This window comes from Mustelus asterias, chromosome 3 (genome assembly GCF_964213995.1).
Source record: "Mustelus asterias chromosome 3, sMusAst1.hap1.1, whole genome shotgun sequence".
NCBI lineage: Eukaryota > Metazoa > Chordata > Chondrichthyes > Carcharhiniformes > Triakidae > Mustelus > Mustelus asterias.
This window is the reverse complement of record NC_135803.1, coordinates 92367589-92385086: the sequence shown is the minus strand read 5'-3', so window position 1 is coordinate 92385086 and position 17498 is coordinate 92367589. Positions and strand designations below refer to the sequence as shown.

Sequence of the window (17498 nt, the reverse complement as noted above, 5' to 3'; positions counted from 1 at the left end):
ATCCTCAATGTGAAGATGGGACTTTGTCTCCACAAGGACTGTGCGGTGGTCACTCCTACCAATACTGTCATGGACAGATACATCTGCGGCAGGCAGGTTTGTGAGGATGAGGTCAAGTATGTTTTTCTTTCTTCTTGGTTCCCTCACCACCTGCCACTATTCCAGTCTAGCAACTTTGTCCCTTAGGACCCAGCCAGCTCTTCGTAATGGGCATTGAAATCCCCCACCCAAAGTATATTCTGTGCCTTTGTCATCCTCAGTGTTTTCTCCAAGTAGTGTTTGAATACTGATTCATCAGCTAAGGGGGAGAGGGCACATGGGAATCAGTCAGAGGTTTCCTTGCCCACGTTTGACCTGGTGCCATGAGACTTCATGGGGTCCAAAGTCGATGTTGAGGACTCCCAGGGCAATTCCCATCTAACTGTATATCACTGTGCTGCCACATGGGGCTATCCAGGATATTATCTGTAAGGTATGATTCTGTGAGTATAACAATGTAAAGCTGCTGCTTGACTATTCTGTGAGACAGCTCTCCCAGTTTTGGCACAGACCCCCAGATGTTAGGAGAACATTGTGGGTTTGACAGGGCTGGGTTTGCCGTAGTCATTTCCGGTACCGAGGTCGATGCTGGGTGGTCCGTCCGGTTTCATTCCTTGGTGTTTTGTTCGGAGCAGTTGCATATTATGAGTGTTTTGCTCGGCCACTTCAGGGGGCAGTTAAGAGTCAATCACATTGCTGTGGCTCTGGAGTCATGTGTAGGCCAGACCAGGTAAGGACGGCAGATTTCCTAACCAAAAGGACATTAGAGAACAAGATGGGTTTTTACGACAATTGATAGTTGTTTCATGATCATCAATAGACTTTTAATTCCAGATATTTTTATTGCTGCTGTGGTGGGATTTGAAACCGACTCCATAGAGTATTATCTTGGGTATCTGTATTACTCTCTGGCGACAGTACCACTACATCACCGTATCACCATTCCTTCAAAATCCTAGAACTCCCTTCCTAACAGCACTGTGGGTGTACCTACACCTCAGGACTGCATTTCTACAAGAAAGTGGTTCACCACCACCTTCTCAAGGGTGGTTAGGGATGGGCAATAACTGTTGGCCTAGCCAGCAACGCCCACATCTCATGAATGAATTTTTAAGAACTTATCGACATTGAAATTAATTTATTAATTAAAAGTAATTTTCAAGCTTAGTCATTTGCATTGTTACTTTTCATGACTTGTGGTTCTATACCGCCAGGTACTTTTCTTCCTTGACTCCACTTAAACACTTCTTTCACCAGGACAAGTTGGCAATTAGACACCCATTCTGCAAGTTCCTCTGAAGTCATGTCCTTCGTAGATTTTGAAATCGGATATTCATTTCAAGATTCAAGTTAGAATAGAATACAATAGAATCCCTACAATGCAGAAGAAGGCTATGTGGCCCATCGAGTCTGCATTGACAACAATCCCACCCAGGCCCTATCCCTGTAACCCTGCGTATTTACTCTGCTAACCCCCCTGACACTGAGAGGCAATTTAGCATGGCCAATCCTCCTAACCTTATATCTTTGGGCTATGGGAGTGAACTGGAGCACCCAGAGGAAACTCGAGCAGGCACGGGGAGAACGTGCAAACTCCACATAGACAATCACCAAGACTGGAATTGAACGCAAGTCCTGGCCGTAAAAGCCACCGTGCCGTAAAGATTTGTGGTCCCAGCATTGATCCTTGTGGAACACCCAGCACTTGCCAATCTGAGTTCCTTTCAACTTTGGGAATTTAACTAAGATTCCTTGTGTGGACTCTTCCCATGAAGTTTCCTTTGGAATTTAATCTGCTGGTAGAATCATTAGATTCCCCAGGCAAACCTGGGCAAAGGGTGGGGGGGGCGGGGGGGGGTTGCGATGTGAATGCTGATCCATTGCTCCCTGAATAATGAGTAATCTAAGTAACTACTTTAAAACTGTCTGTTTTCTCTTTAGTAGCAAGCTTGCTACCCACTCTGCTTCTTGCCCCTGACTACACGTGGGCTGAGCTTAGACATGAGTCCACTATATGGTAACTTTTTGAAAATCTTTTGAAAAGCCAAATACATTACATCTACTCCATTACCTTTATCTACATTCGCTGTTTCTGTTATTATTACTAATACACACAGAGAGACATAATGGAGATTGTGACTAGGCACGACTGTACAGCCCTTTGTCTCTCATGTTTCTGTCTCTTCCCACATCTAGTAAGTCCCCAACACAGCACTCCTCAGATTTTCTGGAAATAAGAAGTTGGTTTTTGGGAGGGGCCAGGCCTATGGGCAGGGTCTGCAGAGAGACATACCTTTCTTCTCATACAAATCGATGTGATTGTGTCTGTGCCGTTCTGTGCTCAGTTCCTGACTGGTCCAGTGCAGCAGCTGGCATTGCTTACTCTGCAGGTTGTAATTGAAAGCTCTACATGGGGAAGAAGAGAAGAGTTCAAGACACTGTTTCCACCATCGTAGCAGCTCCATATTTAAATACATTTTCTATTTTGAAACCTGTTCATTATGAGGTAAAATTAAACGGAGAATAATATAAGTATCAATCCTCAGGCTCAGAGTATAATCAAGCAAAGAAATTGGCACTGAGTCACATAAAGTGATATCAGAGGAGAGGGCCAAAAACTGGATTAAAGAGGTAAGCTTCAAGAAGTGTTTTAAAGGAGAACAGAGAGAGAGAGAGAAAGCGGATAGGCAGAGGGATTTAGGGAGCAAATGCTGAAGCTGAGGGCCTAGGCAGCTAAAGGCAGAGCTGTCAATAAGGAGCAAGAAATGGATGTGGGTAAAGTTGGAGGAATACTGCAGACATCTCAGAGAGTTGCAGAAGGGGGTTACATAGATTGGGAAGGGCAAGGCCAATGAGGAATTTGAAAAGGACAAGAACTTTAAGGTTAAAGCCAGTGTTGGTCAGTAAACGCAGGGGTGAATGGAAAGTGCATTCGGACACAAGCAGCAGACTTGTGGATGAGCTCAGGTTTTTAAAGTTTGGAAGAAAGGACACCTCTGCAACTGATTGATGGTCTCAGCTCCATTTTCAAACCATTCAAATATTTTTTGCATTTTCAAGCAACACCAGAGGCACAGATTGCACTGTATTCAGTGCTGTCTGAGCCCATCTCCATTCACTCTCAGAAGAAACTTTCTAACAGCTTCAATCAATGACCCCAGAGCAGGAACATTAGCCGTTTTCTGGGTTATGTCTCTGTGACAGGCAGAAATTACAACATGTCAAAGTTCAACCCAATTCACTGACAGTGGAAAACCCAGCTCCATTTCCAGCTATCCAGCCTTTACCGGGGTGCACTGGTAAAATGGAAAGTGAATAACTCAGAGGGAGGCGCTTTTCACGGAGTTCTCTACCTGCATTGATAATTCCGGGTACAATGGCTGGCACACTCCTCTTCCGAGAAAGGCACTTCACGTGGCCAATCACTTGGATCCCGGAGCTGCACTCCTTTAGAGCGGCGGTAATCATTCAGAGGGCTCCGCTGGCCTGGAAAGAGAGGTTACAGCTTAATTCAACAAATTAAAGTCAACAGTGGTTAGCACTGCTGCCTCACAGCACCAGGGACCTGGGTCACTATCCATGTGGAGTTTGCATTTTCTCCTTGTGTCTGCATGGGTTTCCTCCAGGTGCTCCAGTTTCCTCCCACACTCCAAAGATGTGTAGGTTAGGTTGATTGGCTATGCTAAATTGCCACTTAGTTGGAGGACTAGCAGGGTAAATATGTGGGGCTACGGGGATAGGGACTGGGTGGGATTGTGGTCGGTGCAGACTCGATGGGCTGAATGACCTCCTTCTGCACTGCAGGGGTTCTATGATTCTATGATTCTAAACGGAGGCCACAAATGTTGGCCTGTTCACCAGGGGCTGGATGGGGCAATGAAAGTCATTGCTCCAAACTAGAATTGGCCATCACCTCAGTGCAGCTCTCCAGACTCATTTCAGCATGGGTACTGGGAGTGTCAATTAGCACGCTACAAATGTGTTCATATGGATATCATTTAAAAATAAGAGGCAGGAAAATACTATTACCCCATGATTAATGACCATAACACAATAATATAGACCATGACAAAGTGCTTTATCGTGTCCGGAGCAGTAGAAGGTGAGGACAGCGGTTGAATATAAAGAGGTAAATGCAAAACTGATCTATGGAAGCAATTTCAATTCAGTCAGCAAGTAGTAAATCCATGAGACAGACTCCCGAGAGAGATGGTAGAAGTAATTAGCATTGATTCCTTCAAATGCAAATAAGACAAGGTCCCGTTTGGAAAATCACATTTTGGAATTTGGTACATCACAATTGAGACATGATATATGGTAAGTGTGGCTTTGAGTGGGTGGAACAGGAAACTTTGGACTAATGCTTCTTGAAGCTTTGCAACACTGAATATTTCCTCATATCCTGTAGGAATCTGTTTTAAATAAACAATAGAGATTACTTGCTATGGTTAGTCAATAACTCTGTTGTTGTTGTATGATACAACTACCAGGACAGTGTTAGGTATAGTACTGTGAGTGTACACTATATAGCATGGGATTGATCTTAATAGACTACTTACAAAATACACTGAATTATTTCAGGAAAAGCCAAGTTTAATGATTATAATGCTAGGTTCTGTTGAAATTTGAAGAGACAGTGGAAAGAGTGACCGTTGTTGAAGTTTTTTTCTTGCACTCATAAGGACAATCCCAGCATGCGAAACATCAAACACAGATAGGACATCCAACTTAATGATTGGTTAATCAAATCAAATAACATGTTCCTGCAGCTGTTCGTAATAGGCAGAGTACAGACTGTACTCAACCAACCCACACTCTCAAAACCCAAAACAAAATACCTACTGTTGCTGAACAATCCTGACTGACAATAGCTATACTAACAACAAATTTAGGATAATCAGTTCCGCTTATAATATGATTAATTTATGCTTGCTATAAAGCAACATTCATTTATATGCAGAGATCCATTCTCTGCAAATAAAACAAATAATCATAGAATTCCAACAGTGCAGAAGGAGGCCATTCGGCCCATTGATCTGCACCGACCACAATCTCACCCAGGCCCTATCCCCATAACCCCATGCATTTACCCTAACTAGTCCCCCTGACACTAAGCGGCAATTTTAGCATGGGTAATCCACCTAACCCGCACATCTTTGGACTGTGGGAGGAAACCGGAGCACCTGGAGGAAACCCATGCAGACACAGGGAAAATGTGCAAACTCCACACAGTCAGTGACCCGAGCCAGGAATAGAACCCGGGTCGCTGGTGCTGTGAGGCAGCAGTGCTCACCACTGTGCCACCGTGCTGCCCTATATTCAAGCTTTGCACCTTTTACTAAACTTCAAAGAAGCAGGGGAGCTTATAGCTGCCAGTTGCTCTCTCCATGTATCACTTTGGCCAATCACAGTTCACTTGCCAATCAATCAGCAACCCGCTTCTCTTGCAGTATAAATTGTTGTAATTGTTTTAAATTTGGTATTCTTGCATTTGTCTTGTTGAGTGCAAGATGAAAAGCTTCGGCAACATTTTCAATAATATTCAAGTTTTGAACGACCAAACAAATGAGAAACAGGATATTTTATGTCTGAGCCATTGCTAAATTTAGGGAACTAGCCAACTTAGTATTGACTTATTGTAGTTACTAGGACACGACCTGCCAAATACTGCTCAACTGATCTCCAAAGTTTGGGGATATTTACTGGTGGGAAGCCAATTGTGTTCCCACATGTTCAAATTCAGGGAAATGACAATAAAATAATGTATCGACAGATCTCTTTATCAACTGCAACATCAATAACACACGTCATAGAGTCATAGAGGTTTACAACAGGGAAACAGGCACTTCGGCCCAACTTGTCCAAGCTGCCCAGTTTTTACCATTAAGCTAGTCCCAATTGCCTACATTTGGTCTATATCCCTCCATATCCATCTTACCCATAGAAATCATAGAAATCATAGAAACCCTACAGTGCAAAAGGAGGCCATTCGGCCCATCGAGTCTGCACCGACCACAATCCCACCCAGGCCCTACCCCCACATATTTACCCGCTAATCCCGCTAACCTACGCATCTGAGGACTCTAAGGGGCAATTTTTAACCTGGCCAATCAACCTAACCCGCACATCTTTGGACTGTGAGAGGAAACCGGAGCACCCGGAGGAAACCCACGCAGACATGAGGAGAATGTGCAAACTCCACACAGACAGTGACCCGAGCCAGGAATCGAACCCGGGACCCTGGAGCTGTGAAGCAGCAGTGCTAACCACTGTGCTACCGTGCCGCCCCATGTAACTGTCTAAATGCTTTTTAAAAAACAAAATTGTACCCGCCTCTACTCCTGCCTTTGGGAACTCGTTCCAGACACTCACCACCCTCTGAGTGAAAAAATTGCCCCACTGGATCCTTTTGTATCTCTCCCCTTAAACCTATGCCTTACAGTTTTAGACTCCCCTAATTTTGGGAAAAGCTGTTGACTATCTACTTTATCTATGCCCCTCATTATTTTATAGACCTCTATAAGTTCACCCTTAAGCCTCCTATGCTCCAGGGGAAAAAATCCCAGTCTATCCAGCCTCTCTTATAACTCAAACCATCAAGTCCCGGTAGCATCCTAGTAAATCTTTTCTGCACTCTTTCTAGTTTAATAATATTCTTTCTATAATAGGGTTACCAGAACTGTACACAGTATTCCAAATGTGGCTATATTAATGTCTCATACAACTTCAACAAGATATCCCAACTCCTATATTCAATGTTCTGACCAATGAAACCAAGCATGCCGAGGGGGTGAACAGTGTGGGAGACAGTGGGGAGAGGGGGTGAACAGCATCAGAGACAGGGGGTGAACAATGTGGGAGACAGGGGAGAGATGGGGTGAACAGTGGGGGAGACATGGGGAAAGGGGGTGAACAGAATGGGAGACAGGGGAGAGAAGAGGTGAACAATGTGGGAGATGGGGGAACAAGGGGTGAACAGTGTCAGAGACAGGGGGAAGAGGGGGTGAACAATGTGGGAGACAGGAGGGAGAGGGGGTGAACAGCGTAGACTAATGGGACTGAAGGTGGACAAGTCCCCGGGCCCGGATGGAATGCATCCCAGGGTACTGAAAGAAATGTCAGAGGTAATAGAGGATGCGTTAGTGGTTATTTATCAAAATTCGTTGGATTTTGGGGTAGTGCCGGCGGATTGGAAAACGGCTACTGTTACGCCGCTGTTTAAAAAAGGAAATAGACAAAAGGCGGGTAACTATAGGCCGGTTAGCTTAAAGTCTGTAGTTGGGAAAATGCTGGAATCCATCATTAAAGAAGAAATAGCAGGCCATCTAGATAAAGAACAAAGAACAAAGAACAAAGAACAATACAGCACAGGAACAGGCCCTTCGGCCCTCCAAGCCCGCGCCGCTCCCCGGTCCAGGATTGAATCCTGAATCCAGGATCCCCGCCCAATTTTCCAGCCTATCTACATACCAATATCCTATCCACCGAGCTGTCCCTCACAGCTACGATGCTTTGTTCATTACAACCTATTAACTTACCCCCACCCCCCCATTCCAGACCATGTGATCTCCAGGGAGAGGCGAAAACCCAGAGTGAAAAACCCCAGGGCCAATATGGGGAAAAAAAAAATCTGGGAAATTCCTCTCCGACCCCCTGAGGCGATCGAAACGAGTCCAGGAGATCACAATGGCCCTGATCGGAAAATGCTTCCCAACCCGTCATTTCCACTTCCATGAACACCATATGAATTCCCTGCCCCCGAGACAGGTTCCCAACTATCCGCAGTCTCGCTCTGAACTGGCACCAGCAAGATGATCATAGAATGAAGCCTTGAAACGAGAAACAAGGAACAATTAGCCCGCGCCGCTCCCTGGTCCAAACTAGACCACTCTTTTGTATCCCTCCATTCCCACTCCGTTCATATAGCTGTCTAGATAAGTCTTAAACGTTCCCAGTGTGTCCGCCTCCACCACCTTGCCCGGCAACACATTCCAGGCCCCCACGACCCTCTGTGTGAAATATGTCCTTCTGATATCTGTGTTAAACCTCCCCCCCTTCACCTTGAACCTATGACCCCTCGTGAACGTCACCACCGACCCGGGGAAAAGCTTCCCACCGTTCACCCTATCTATGCCTTTCATAATTTTATACACCTCTATTAAGTCTCCCCTCATCCTCCGTCTTTCCAAGGAGAACAACCCCAGTTTCCCCAATCTCTCCTCATAACCAAGCCCCTCCATACCAGGCAACATCCTGGTAAACCTCCTCTGTACTCTCTCCAAAGCCTCCACGTCCTTCTGGTAGTGTGGCGACCAGAACTGGACGCAGTATTCCAAATGCGGCCGAACCAACGTTCTATACATCTGCAACATCAGACCCCAACTTTTATACTCTATGCCCCGTCCTATAAAGGCAAGCATGCCATATGCCTTCTTCACCACCTTCTCCACCTGTGACGTCACCTTCAAAGATCTGTGGACTTGCACACCCAGGTCCCTCTGCGTCTCTACACCCTTTATGGTTCTTCCATTTATCGTGTAGCTCCTCCCTACATTATTCCCACCAAAATGCATCACTTCGCATTTATCAGGATTGAACTCCACCTGCCATTTCCTTGCCCAAATTTCCAGCCTATCTATATCCTTCTGTAGCCTCTGACAATGTTCCTCACTATCTGCAAGTCCTGCCAGTTTTGTGTCGTCCGCAAACTTACTGATCACCCCAGTTACTCCTTCTTCCAGATCATTTATATAAATCACAAACAGCAGAGGTCCCAATACAGAGCCCTGCGGTACACCACTAGTCACAGGCCTCCAGCCGGAAAAAGACCCTTCCACTACCACCCTCTGTCTTCTATGACCAAGCCAGTTCTCCACCCATCTAGCCACCTCCCCCTTTATCCCATGGGATCCAACCTTTTTCACTAGCCTACCATGAGGGACTTTGTCAAATGCTTTACTAAAGTCCATATAGACAACATCCACGGCCCTTCCTTCGTCAACCATTTTGGTCACTTCTTCAAAAAACACCACCAGGTTCGTGAGGCATGACCTCCCTCTCACAAAACCATGTTGACTATCGTTAATGAGTTTATTCCTTTCTAAATGCGCATACATCCTATCTTTAAGAATCTTCTCCAACAACTTCCCCACCACGGACGTCAAGCTCACCGGCCTATAATTACCCGGGTTATCCTTCCTACCCTTCTTAAATAACGGGACCACATTGGCTATCCTCCAATCCTCTGGGACCTCACCTGTGTCCAGTGACGAGACAAAGATTTGCGTCAGAGGCCCAACAATTTCACCTCTCGTCTCCCTGAGCAGCCTTGGATAGATTCCATCAGGCCCTGGGGATTTGTCAGTCTTTATATTCTCTAACAAACCTAACACTTCCTCCTTTGTAATGGAGATTTTCTCCAACGGTTCAACACTCCCCTCCGAGACACTCTCAGTCAACACATCCCTCTCCTTAGTGAATACCGACGCAAAGTATTCATTTAGGATCTCCCCTCCCTCTTTGGGCTCCAAGCATAAGTCCCCACTTTTGTCCCTGAGAGGTCCGATTTTTTCCCTAACAACCCTTTTGTTCCTAACGTATGAATAAAATGCCTTGGGATTCTCCTTAATCCTGTCTGCCAAGAACATTTCGTGACCCCTTTTTGCTCTTCTAATTCCCCGTTTGAGTATTTTCCTACTTTCATTATACTCCTCCAGAGCTCCCTCCGTTTTTAGCTGCAAATAAGAATGGTTCGATTAAGCAGACGCAGCATGGATTCATGAGGGGAAAGTCGTGCTTGACGAACTTGTTGGATTTTTATGAAGATGTGACTAGTGCGGTTGACGGAGGGGAACCGGTGGATGCGGTGTTTTTGGATTTCCAAAAGGCGTTTGATAAGGTGCCTCACAAAAGGTTGCTGAAGAAGATTGGGTCACACGGAGTTGGGGGTAGGGTGTTAACGTGGATTGGGGATTGGCTATCCGACAGGAAGCAGAGACTCAGAATAAATGGGTGCTTTTCTGGTTGGCGGATGGTAACTAGTGGCGTGCCGCAGGGATCGGTACTGGGGCCTCAACTATTTACCATTTATATAGATGATCTGGAGGAGGGGACTGAGTGTAGGGTAACAAAGTTTGCAGACGACACAAAGATAAGTGGAAAAGTGAATCGTGTGGAGGGCGTAGAAGGTCTGCAGAGAGAGTTGGACAGGCTGAGTGAGTGGGCGAGGATCTCGCAGACCGAGTATAACGTTAACAAATGCGAGGTTATTCACTTTGGAAGAAATAATAGCAAATTGGATTATTATCTAAATGGAAAGAAATTACAACATGCTGCTGTGCAGAGGGACCTCGGGGTCCTTGTGCATGAGACGCAAAAGCGTCTTGATCACCTGGTGCAGGTGCACCAGGTGATCAAGAAGGCAAATGGGATGTTGGCCTATATCAAGGGGGATAGAATATAAAAGCAGAGATGTCTTGCTGCATCTGTACAGGGCATTGGTGAGGCCGCAGCTGGAATACCGTGTGCAGTATTGGTCCCCTTATTTGCGGAAGGATATATTGGCCTTGGAGGGAGTGCAGAGAAGGTTCACCAGATTGATATCAGAGATGAGGGGTGTTGATTATGAGGAGAGACTGAGCAGATTGGGTTTGTATTCGTTGGAATTTAGAAGGCTGAGGGGGGATCTTATAGAGACCTATAGGATAATGAAGGGGCTGGATAGGACAGAGATGGAGAGATTCTTTCCACTTAGAAAGGAAACTAGAACTAGAGGGCACAGCCTCAAAATAAAGGGGGGTCAGTTTAGGACAGAGTTGAGGAGGAATTTCTTCTCTCAGAGGGTGGTGAATCTCTGGAATTCTCTGCCCACTGAAGTGGTGGAGGCTACCTCGTTGAACATAGAACATAGAACAGTACAGCACAGAACAGGCCCTTCGGCCCACGATGTTGTGCCGAGCTTTATCTGAAACCAAGATCAAGCTATCCCACTCCCTATCATCCTGGTGTGCTCCTTGTGCCTATCCAATAACCGCTTAAATGTTTCTAAAGTGTCTGACTCCACTATCACTGCAGGCAGTCCATTCCACACCCCAACCACTCTCTGCGTAAAGAACCTACCTCTGATATCCGTCCTGTATCTCCCACCACGAACCCTATAGTTATGCCCCCTTGTAATAGCTCCATCCACCCAAGGAAATAGTCTTTGAACGTTCACTCTATCTATCCCCTTCATCATTTTATACACCTCTATTAAGTCTCCCCTCAGCCTCCTCCGCTCCGTTGAATATGTTTAAATCACGGATAGATGGATTCCTGATCGGTAAGGGAATTAGGGGTTATAGGGATCAGGTGGGTAAGTGGAGCTGATCCACTTCAGATGAGGCATGATCTTATTGAATGGCGGGGCAGGCTCGAGGGGCTAGATGGCCTACTCCTGCTCCTATTTCTTATGTTCTTATGTTCTTATGTCAGAGACAAGAGGGAGAGGGATGAACAGTGTCAGAGACAGAGGAGAGAAGGGGTGAACAGTGTGTGAGACCGGGGTGAGAGGGGGTGAACACTGTCAGAGACAAGGGGAGAGGGAATGAGCAGTGTCAAAGACATTGGGGAGAGGGGGTGAACAGTGTGGGAGACAGGGGGAGAACAAAGAATAAAGAAAAGTATACAGGAACAGGCCCTTCGGCCCTCCAAGCCTGCGCTGACCATGATATCTGCCTAAACTAAAACCGTATGCACTTAAGGAGTCCGGATCCTTCCATTCCCATCCTATTCATGTATTCATCTAGTTCATAGAAAGAAATCATAGAAACCCTACAGTACAGAAATAGGCCATTCGGCCCATCGAGTCTGCATCGACCACAATCCCACCCAGGCCGTACCCCCATATCCCTACATATTTTACCCGCTAATCCCTCTAATCTACGCATCTCAGGACACTAAGGGGCAATTTTAGCATGGCCAATCAACCGAACCCGCACATCTTTGGACTGTGGGAGGAAACCGGAGCACCCGAAGGAAACTCACGCAGACACGAGGAGAATGTGCAAACTCCACACAGACAGTGACCCAAGCCAGGAATCGAACCCAGGTCCCTGGAGCTGTGAAGCAGCAGTGCTAACCACTGTGCTACCGTGCTGCCCCTTAAATGCCACTATCGTACCTGCTCCCACCACCTCCCCAGGTAGCGCGTTCCAGACGTTCACCAGCATGTGTATAAAAAACGTTTCCCCACACACCTTAAACCTATGCCCCCTAGTACTTGACTTTTCTACCCTAGGAAAGACACCCCGGTCTCACAGACTATCCACTCTGTCCATGCCACTCATAATCTTGTCGACCTCTATCAGGTCACCCCTCAACCTCTGTCATTCCACTGAGAACAAACCGAGTTTATCCAACCTCTCCTCATATCTAATACCCTCCAGACCAGGCAACATCCTGGTAATCCTCTTCTGTACCCTCTCCAAAGCATCCACATCCTTTTGGTGTGGCGACCAGAATTGTACACAATATTCTAAATGAGGCCTAACTAAGGTTCTGTACAGCTGCAGCATGACCTGCCAATTTTTATACTCAATACCCCGACTGATGAAGGCAAGCATGCCGCATGCTTTCTTGACTGCCTTTTCCACCTGCGTCGCCAGTATCAGTGATCTGTGGACATGCACACCCGGATCTCTCTGCCTGTCAATACTCCTAAGGGTTCTACCATTTACTGTATAATTCCTACATGCATTGGACCTTCCAAAATGCATTATCTCACACTTGTCTGGATTAAACTCCATCTGCCATTTCTCTGCCCAAGTCTCCAACTGGTCTATATCTTGCTGTAGCTTCTGACAATCCTCTTCACTATCTGCAACTCCACCAATTTTGTGTTGTCTGCAAAATTACTAATCAGACCAGCTACATTTTCCTCCAAATCATTTATATATACTACGAACAACAAAGGTCCCAGAACTGATCCCTGTGGAACACAGCTAGTTACAGCCTTTCATTCAGAAAAACACCCCTCTACCGCTACCCTCTGTCTTCTATGGCCAACACAGTAAGAGTTTTAACAACACCAGGTTAAAGTCCAACAGGTTTATTTGGTAGCAAATACCATTAGCTTTCGGAGCGCTGCTCCTTCGTCAGATGGAGTGGAAATGTGCTCTCAAACAGGGCACAGAGACACAAAATCAAGTTACAGAATACTGATTAGAATGTGAATCCCTACAGCCAGCCAGATCTTAAAGATACAGACAATGTGAGTGGAGGGAGCATTAAGCACAGGTTAAAGAGATGTGTATTGTCTCCAATTTTGGAGACAATACAAAGAACAAGAACAAAGAACAAAGACACTCTTTAACCTGTGCTTAATGCTCTCTCCAACCACATTGTCTATCTTTAAAATCTGGTTGGTTGTAGGGATTCGCATTCTAATCAGTATTCTGTACTGATTTTGTGTCTCTGTGCCCTGTTTGAGAGCACATTTCCACTCCATCTGACGAAGGAGCAGCGCTCCGAAAGCTAATGGTATTTGCTACCAAATAAACCTGTTGGACTTTAACCTGGTGTTGTTAAAACTCTTACTGTGTTCACCCCAGTCCAACGCCGGCATCTCCACATCATTTCTATGGCCAAGCCAGTTCTGTATCCATCTTACCAGCTCTCCTCTGATCCCATGTGACTTCACCTTTCGTACCAGTCTACCATGAGGTACCTTGCCAAAGGCTTTACTGAAGTGTTGTATACAACATCCACTGCCTTTCCCTCATCTATCATCTTCGTCACTTCGATCAAGTTAGTGAGGCACAACCTCTCCTTCACAAAACCATGCTGTCTATCACTAATAAGTCCATTTGTTTCCAAATGTGAGAATGGCTGAATGGTGTCAGAGACAGGGAATGAACAGTATTGGAGACAGGGGGGGCGAGAGGGTGAACAGTGTCAGACTCAGGTCAAACATGGGCAAGAAAAGCTCCTTGTGTTTATTGACCTCCTTCAGCCGATCAACTCCTGCATCTTGTACATCACTTGGAGGAAGCACAGAGGGTGTTAATGGCGCAGACTATACTCTGGGTGGAGGTCTTCAATGTCCTGGTCCCCCTATGCCAACACTATAGTTAAGAAAGCCCACCAATACCTCTACTTTCTCAGAAGATTAAGGAAATTTGGCATGTCTGCTACGACTCTCACCAACTTTTGCAGATGCACGATAGAAAGCATTCTTTCTGGTTGTATCAAAGCTTGGTATGGCTCCTAATCTGTCCAAGGCAGCAAGAAACTACAAAGAGTTGTGAACAAAGCCCAGTCCGTCACTCAAACCAGCCACCCACCAATGAAAATGTCTATAGACATTACTATAGAGTGTCATGGTAAGCATCGACTTATTTGAATGCACGTACTAATGTCTTTGAGGATGCGCGAGTGACGCATCGGTAGCACGGGCTTTCACAAGTTTAGTCTTACCACGAGGAACATGTGTAACTAGTTGCCTCCAGTTCTGAGTCCGTGCTATACTGTATTCCATATTTTTATAAGTAAAGATTAAAAGTAATCACAACGCATTAGACTATCTTTTTGTGGCCAAGTTACTACACAGGTAACCCCCAAGATGTTGATAGTGGGGGATTCAGTGATGGTAACACCATTGAATGTCAAGAAGCAATGGTTCAATTTTCTCTTGTTGGTGATAGCCTTTGTCAGGCACTTGTGTGGCATGAATATTAGTTGCCACTTGTCAGCCCAAGCCTGGGTACTGTCCAGATGTCCAGGTATTATTCCTGGTGTTGCTCCTGGCACGCCCTCCTGCACTCTTCATTGAACCAGGGTTGATCCCCTAGCTTGGTGGTAATGGAAGAGTGGGGGATATGCCGGGCCATGAGGTTACAGATTATGGTTAAGTACAATGCTGTTGCTGCTGATGGCCCACAACACCCCATGGATGCCCAGTCTTAACTTGCTAGATCTGTTCGAAATCTATCCCATTTAGCAAAGTGGTAACACAACACGATGGAGCACATCATCAATGTGTCGATGGGACTTTGTCTCTGCAAGGACTGTGCAGTGGTCACTCCTACCAATACTGTCAGGGACAGATGTATCAGTGGCAGGCAGGTTGGTGAGGGTCTATACCCATGCCATTCTCAGTGCTTGCTCCCAATGGTCAACATGGAGGAATACTGATTCATCAGCTGATGGGGGATGGTATGTGGTAATCAGCAGAAGGTTTCTTTACCCATGTTTGACCTGGTGCTATGAGACTTCATGGGATCCAGATTCAATGTTGAGGACTCCCAGGGCAACTGCCTCCAGCCTGTATACTATGTACCTCCACTTCTGCCAGCGAGACAGGATATACCCAGGGATGGTAATGGTATTGTCTGGGACATTATCTGTAAGGTATGATTCCGTGAGAATGACTGTCAGTTTGTTGCTTGACTAGTCTGTGAGACAGCTCTCCCAATTTTGGCACAAGCCCCCAACTGATTATGAGGAGGCTTTTGCAGGGTTGACAGAGTTGGGTTTGCAGTTGTCATTTCTGATGCCAAGGTCAATGCTGGGTGGTCTGCCCGGTTTCATTCCCTTGTGTTTTATCTGTAGCAGTTAAATATAATGGAGTATATAGAACGTGTTTAAGAGTCAACCACATTGCTGTGGGTCTGGAGTCACATGTAGGCCAGACCAGGTAAGGATGGCAGATTTCCTTCCCTAAAGGACATCAGTGAACCAGATAGGTTTATATGACAATGGTTTCATGGTTATTGTTACAATTTTAATTCCAGATGTTTTATTGAGTTTAAATTCCACCATCCGCCATGGTAGGATTTGAACCTGGGTTCCCAGAGCTTTGCCTTGAGTCTCTGGATTACTAGTCCAGCGGCACTACCATAAAGGACAAGAGATTTAATTTTCTTGACAGCTTGATAATTCCAGTGAGTTTAACTACTTTTATGCATATTGACGTCCACTTTTAACAATCCCAAAGGGTACTTGGCCTCTTCCGAAGCACCATTCCTCTCCCAAAGGTGTCCCTGACCTACCCAGAAGGGCTCCTTTACCCCTCTAAAAGGGTACCTTACTTCTCCAGATCTTTTCCTGAAAAGTGTAAAGATCACAATCGTGTTTTGGACATCTTACTCACGAAAATTGTATCTATTTAAAGGCAACTGTACTTTTATATGTGTACCTGTCTCTGTGAACCATGTGCAAACTACAACCCACGATTATGGGTGCTGATTTTGGGGGGAGAGTTAAGATTTCTGAAATCTGACCTTGGGCACCATCTTGTCTATGCTGGGGACCACTAAAAACTCAAGCTTTTGCGTCCTCTTGACAACTTACTTTCCTACTTGTCTTTGTGTCATCAACAAATTTATTTTCCATACATTTGGTCCCTTCATCCAAGTCATTGATGTATATTGTAAATAATTGAAGCCCCAGCACTGATCCCTTGGCACTCCAAGTGTTACACCTTGCCAATCTGAGTATTACCCATTAATCCCGACTCTCTGCTTCCTGCTGGCTAACCATTACTCTGTCCCTGATAACTTGTAACTCGTAGTCGTAATACCACTCGTAGTGGTAATATAGAACTTGAATATTGCTTAAAAAATAGCTTTTGCCAAAGCTTTTCAACTTATACTCATGAGGACATTCACAAGAATACCAATGTCAGAGGAAACAACAACATTATAAGAAGAGAATTAACATTAGGTGGCAGGTAGACTCCAATTGGTAGAGGCATTGCCATGGATATGCACGAGTTAATGGTGACTGACAGTAAACTCCAGAACATTGTTTGAAATTTAAAGCCAGACACTTAACTCTAAATGGTCAAGGCATTGATCTGTGGAATGAACCTGTGAATCACTATTTTGTTGAGCTGAATTTAGGTGCAATGTGTGTACGTGTTATATCTGTCTGCATTGAACAGGACCCTGTGCATTAATATATGTAGCTTCCAGTGCATGCAAAGATGTCACACAGCGAGCCCAACTGACAATCTTAAAATGATTCAATCTTAAAATGATTGGTGGGCCTGATGTCTGAAAATGGCTTACCCCACGCAAAACCAGCTGTTAGTGAGCAAGTTCCTCAGGGTCATTCCTTTTCCTCATCACCACTGAAATAACTCCTCAGAGGCCAGTGTCCCTTCACCAGATTCCCTTTATTTAAAATCTCAATTCCACTCCTAAGAGTTGCTTCAGATACAAAGTCAGGATCCGAGTGTCAGTAGCCCTGACACTCCTCAATATAGAGACAGGTGAGACACCCTGATTGGGCAGACAGTCATTACCTCAGTCAGGGAGCCCATACTCCAAGAAGCCAACCTCATGGGCCTCATTGAGGTCATTACAGTTAATAGCCCCAAATCGGGAAAACAAGGGATCGGGTCTGTCAGTGGTGTGGACGAGGGACCTTGGCCTGGCATAATGCTGCCTGTCCCAATGCCGCCCTGTCCCAGTGCTGCC

General features: G+C 45.6%; 2 protein-coding genes across 3 annotated transcripts in view; one reads left to right on the top strand and one right to left on the bottom strand.

Annotated features, from left to right (window-relative positions):
* Window positions 1-17498, top strand: part of abhd14b (abhydrolase domain containing 14B) — a 598368-nt gene that overhangs the window by 522496 nt on the left and 58374 nt on the right. The window lies entirely within an intron of this gene.
* mst1 (macrophage stimulating 1) overlaps window positions 1-17498 on the bottom strand; it is an 83069-nt gene that overhangs the window by 64705 nt on the left and 866 nt on the right. For both annotated transcript variants that reach the window (XM_078209336.1, XM_078209337.1), the window contains exons 2-3: window positions 3393-3525; window positions 2333-2445 (exon numbers count right to left, since the gene is read on the bottom strand). In XM_078209336.1, coding sequence (XP_078065462.1) covers window positions 2333-2445; window positions 3393-3525 — 246 coding nt within the window. The remainder of the gene's footprint in view (window positions 1-2332; window positions 2446-3392; window positions 3526-17498) is intronic.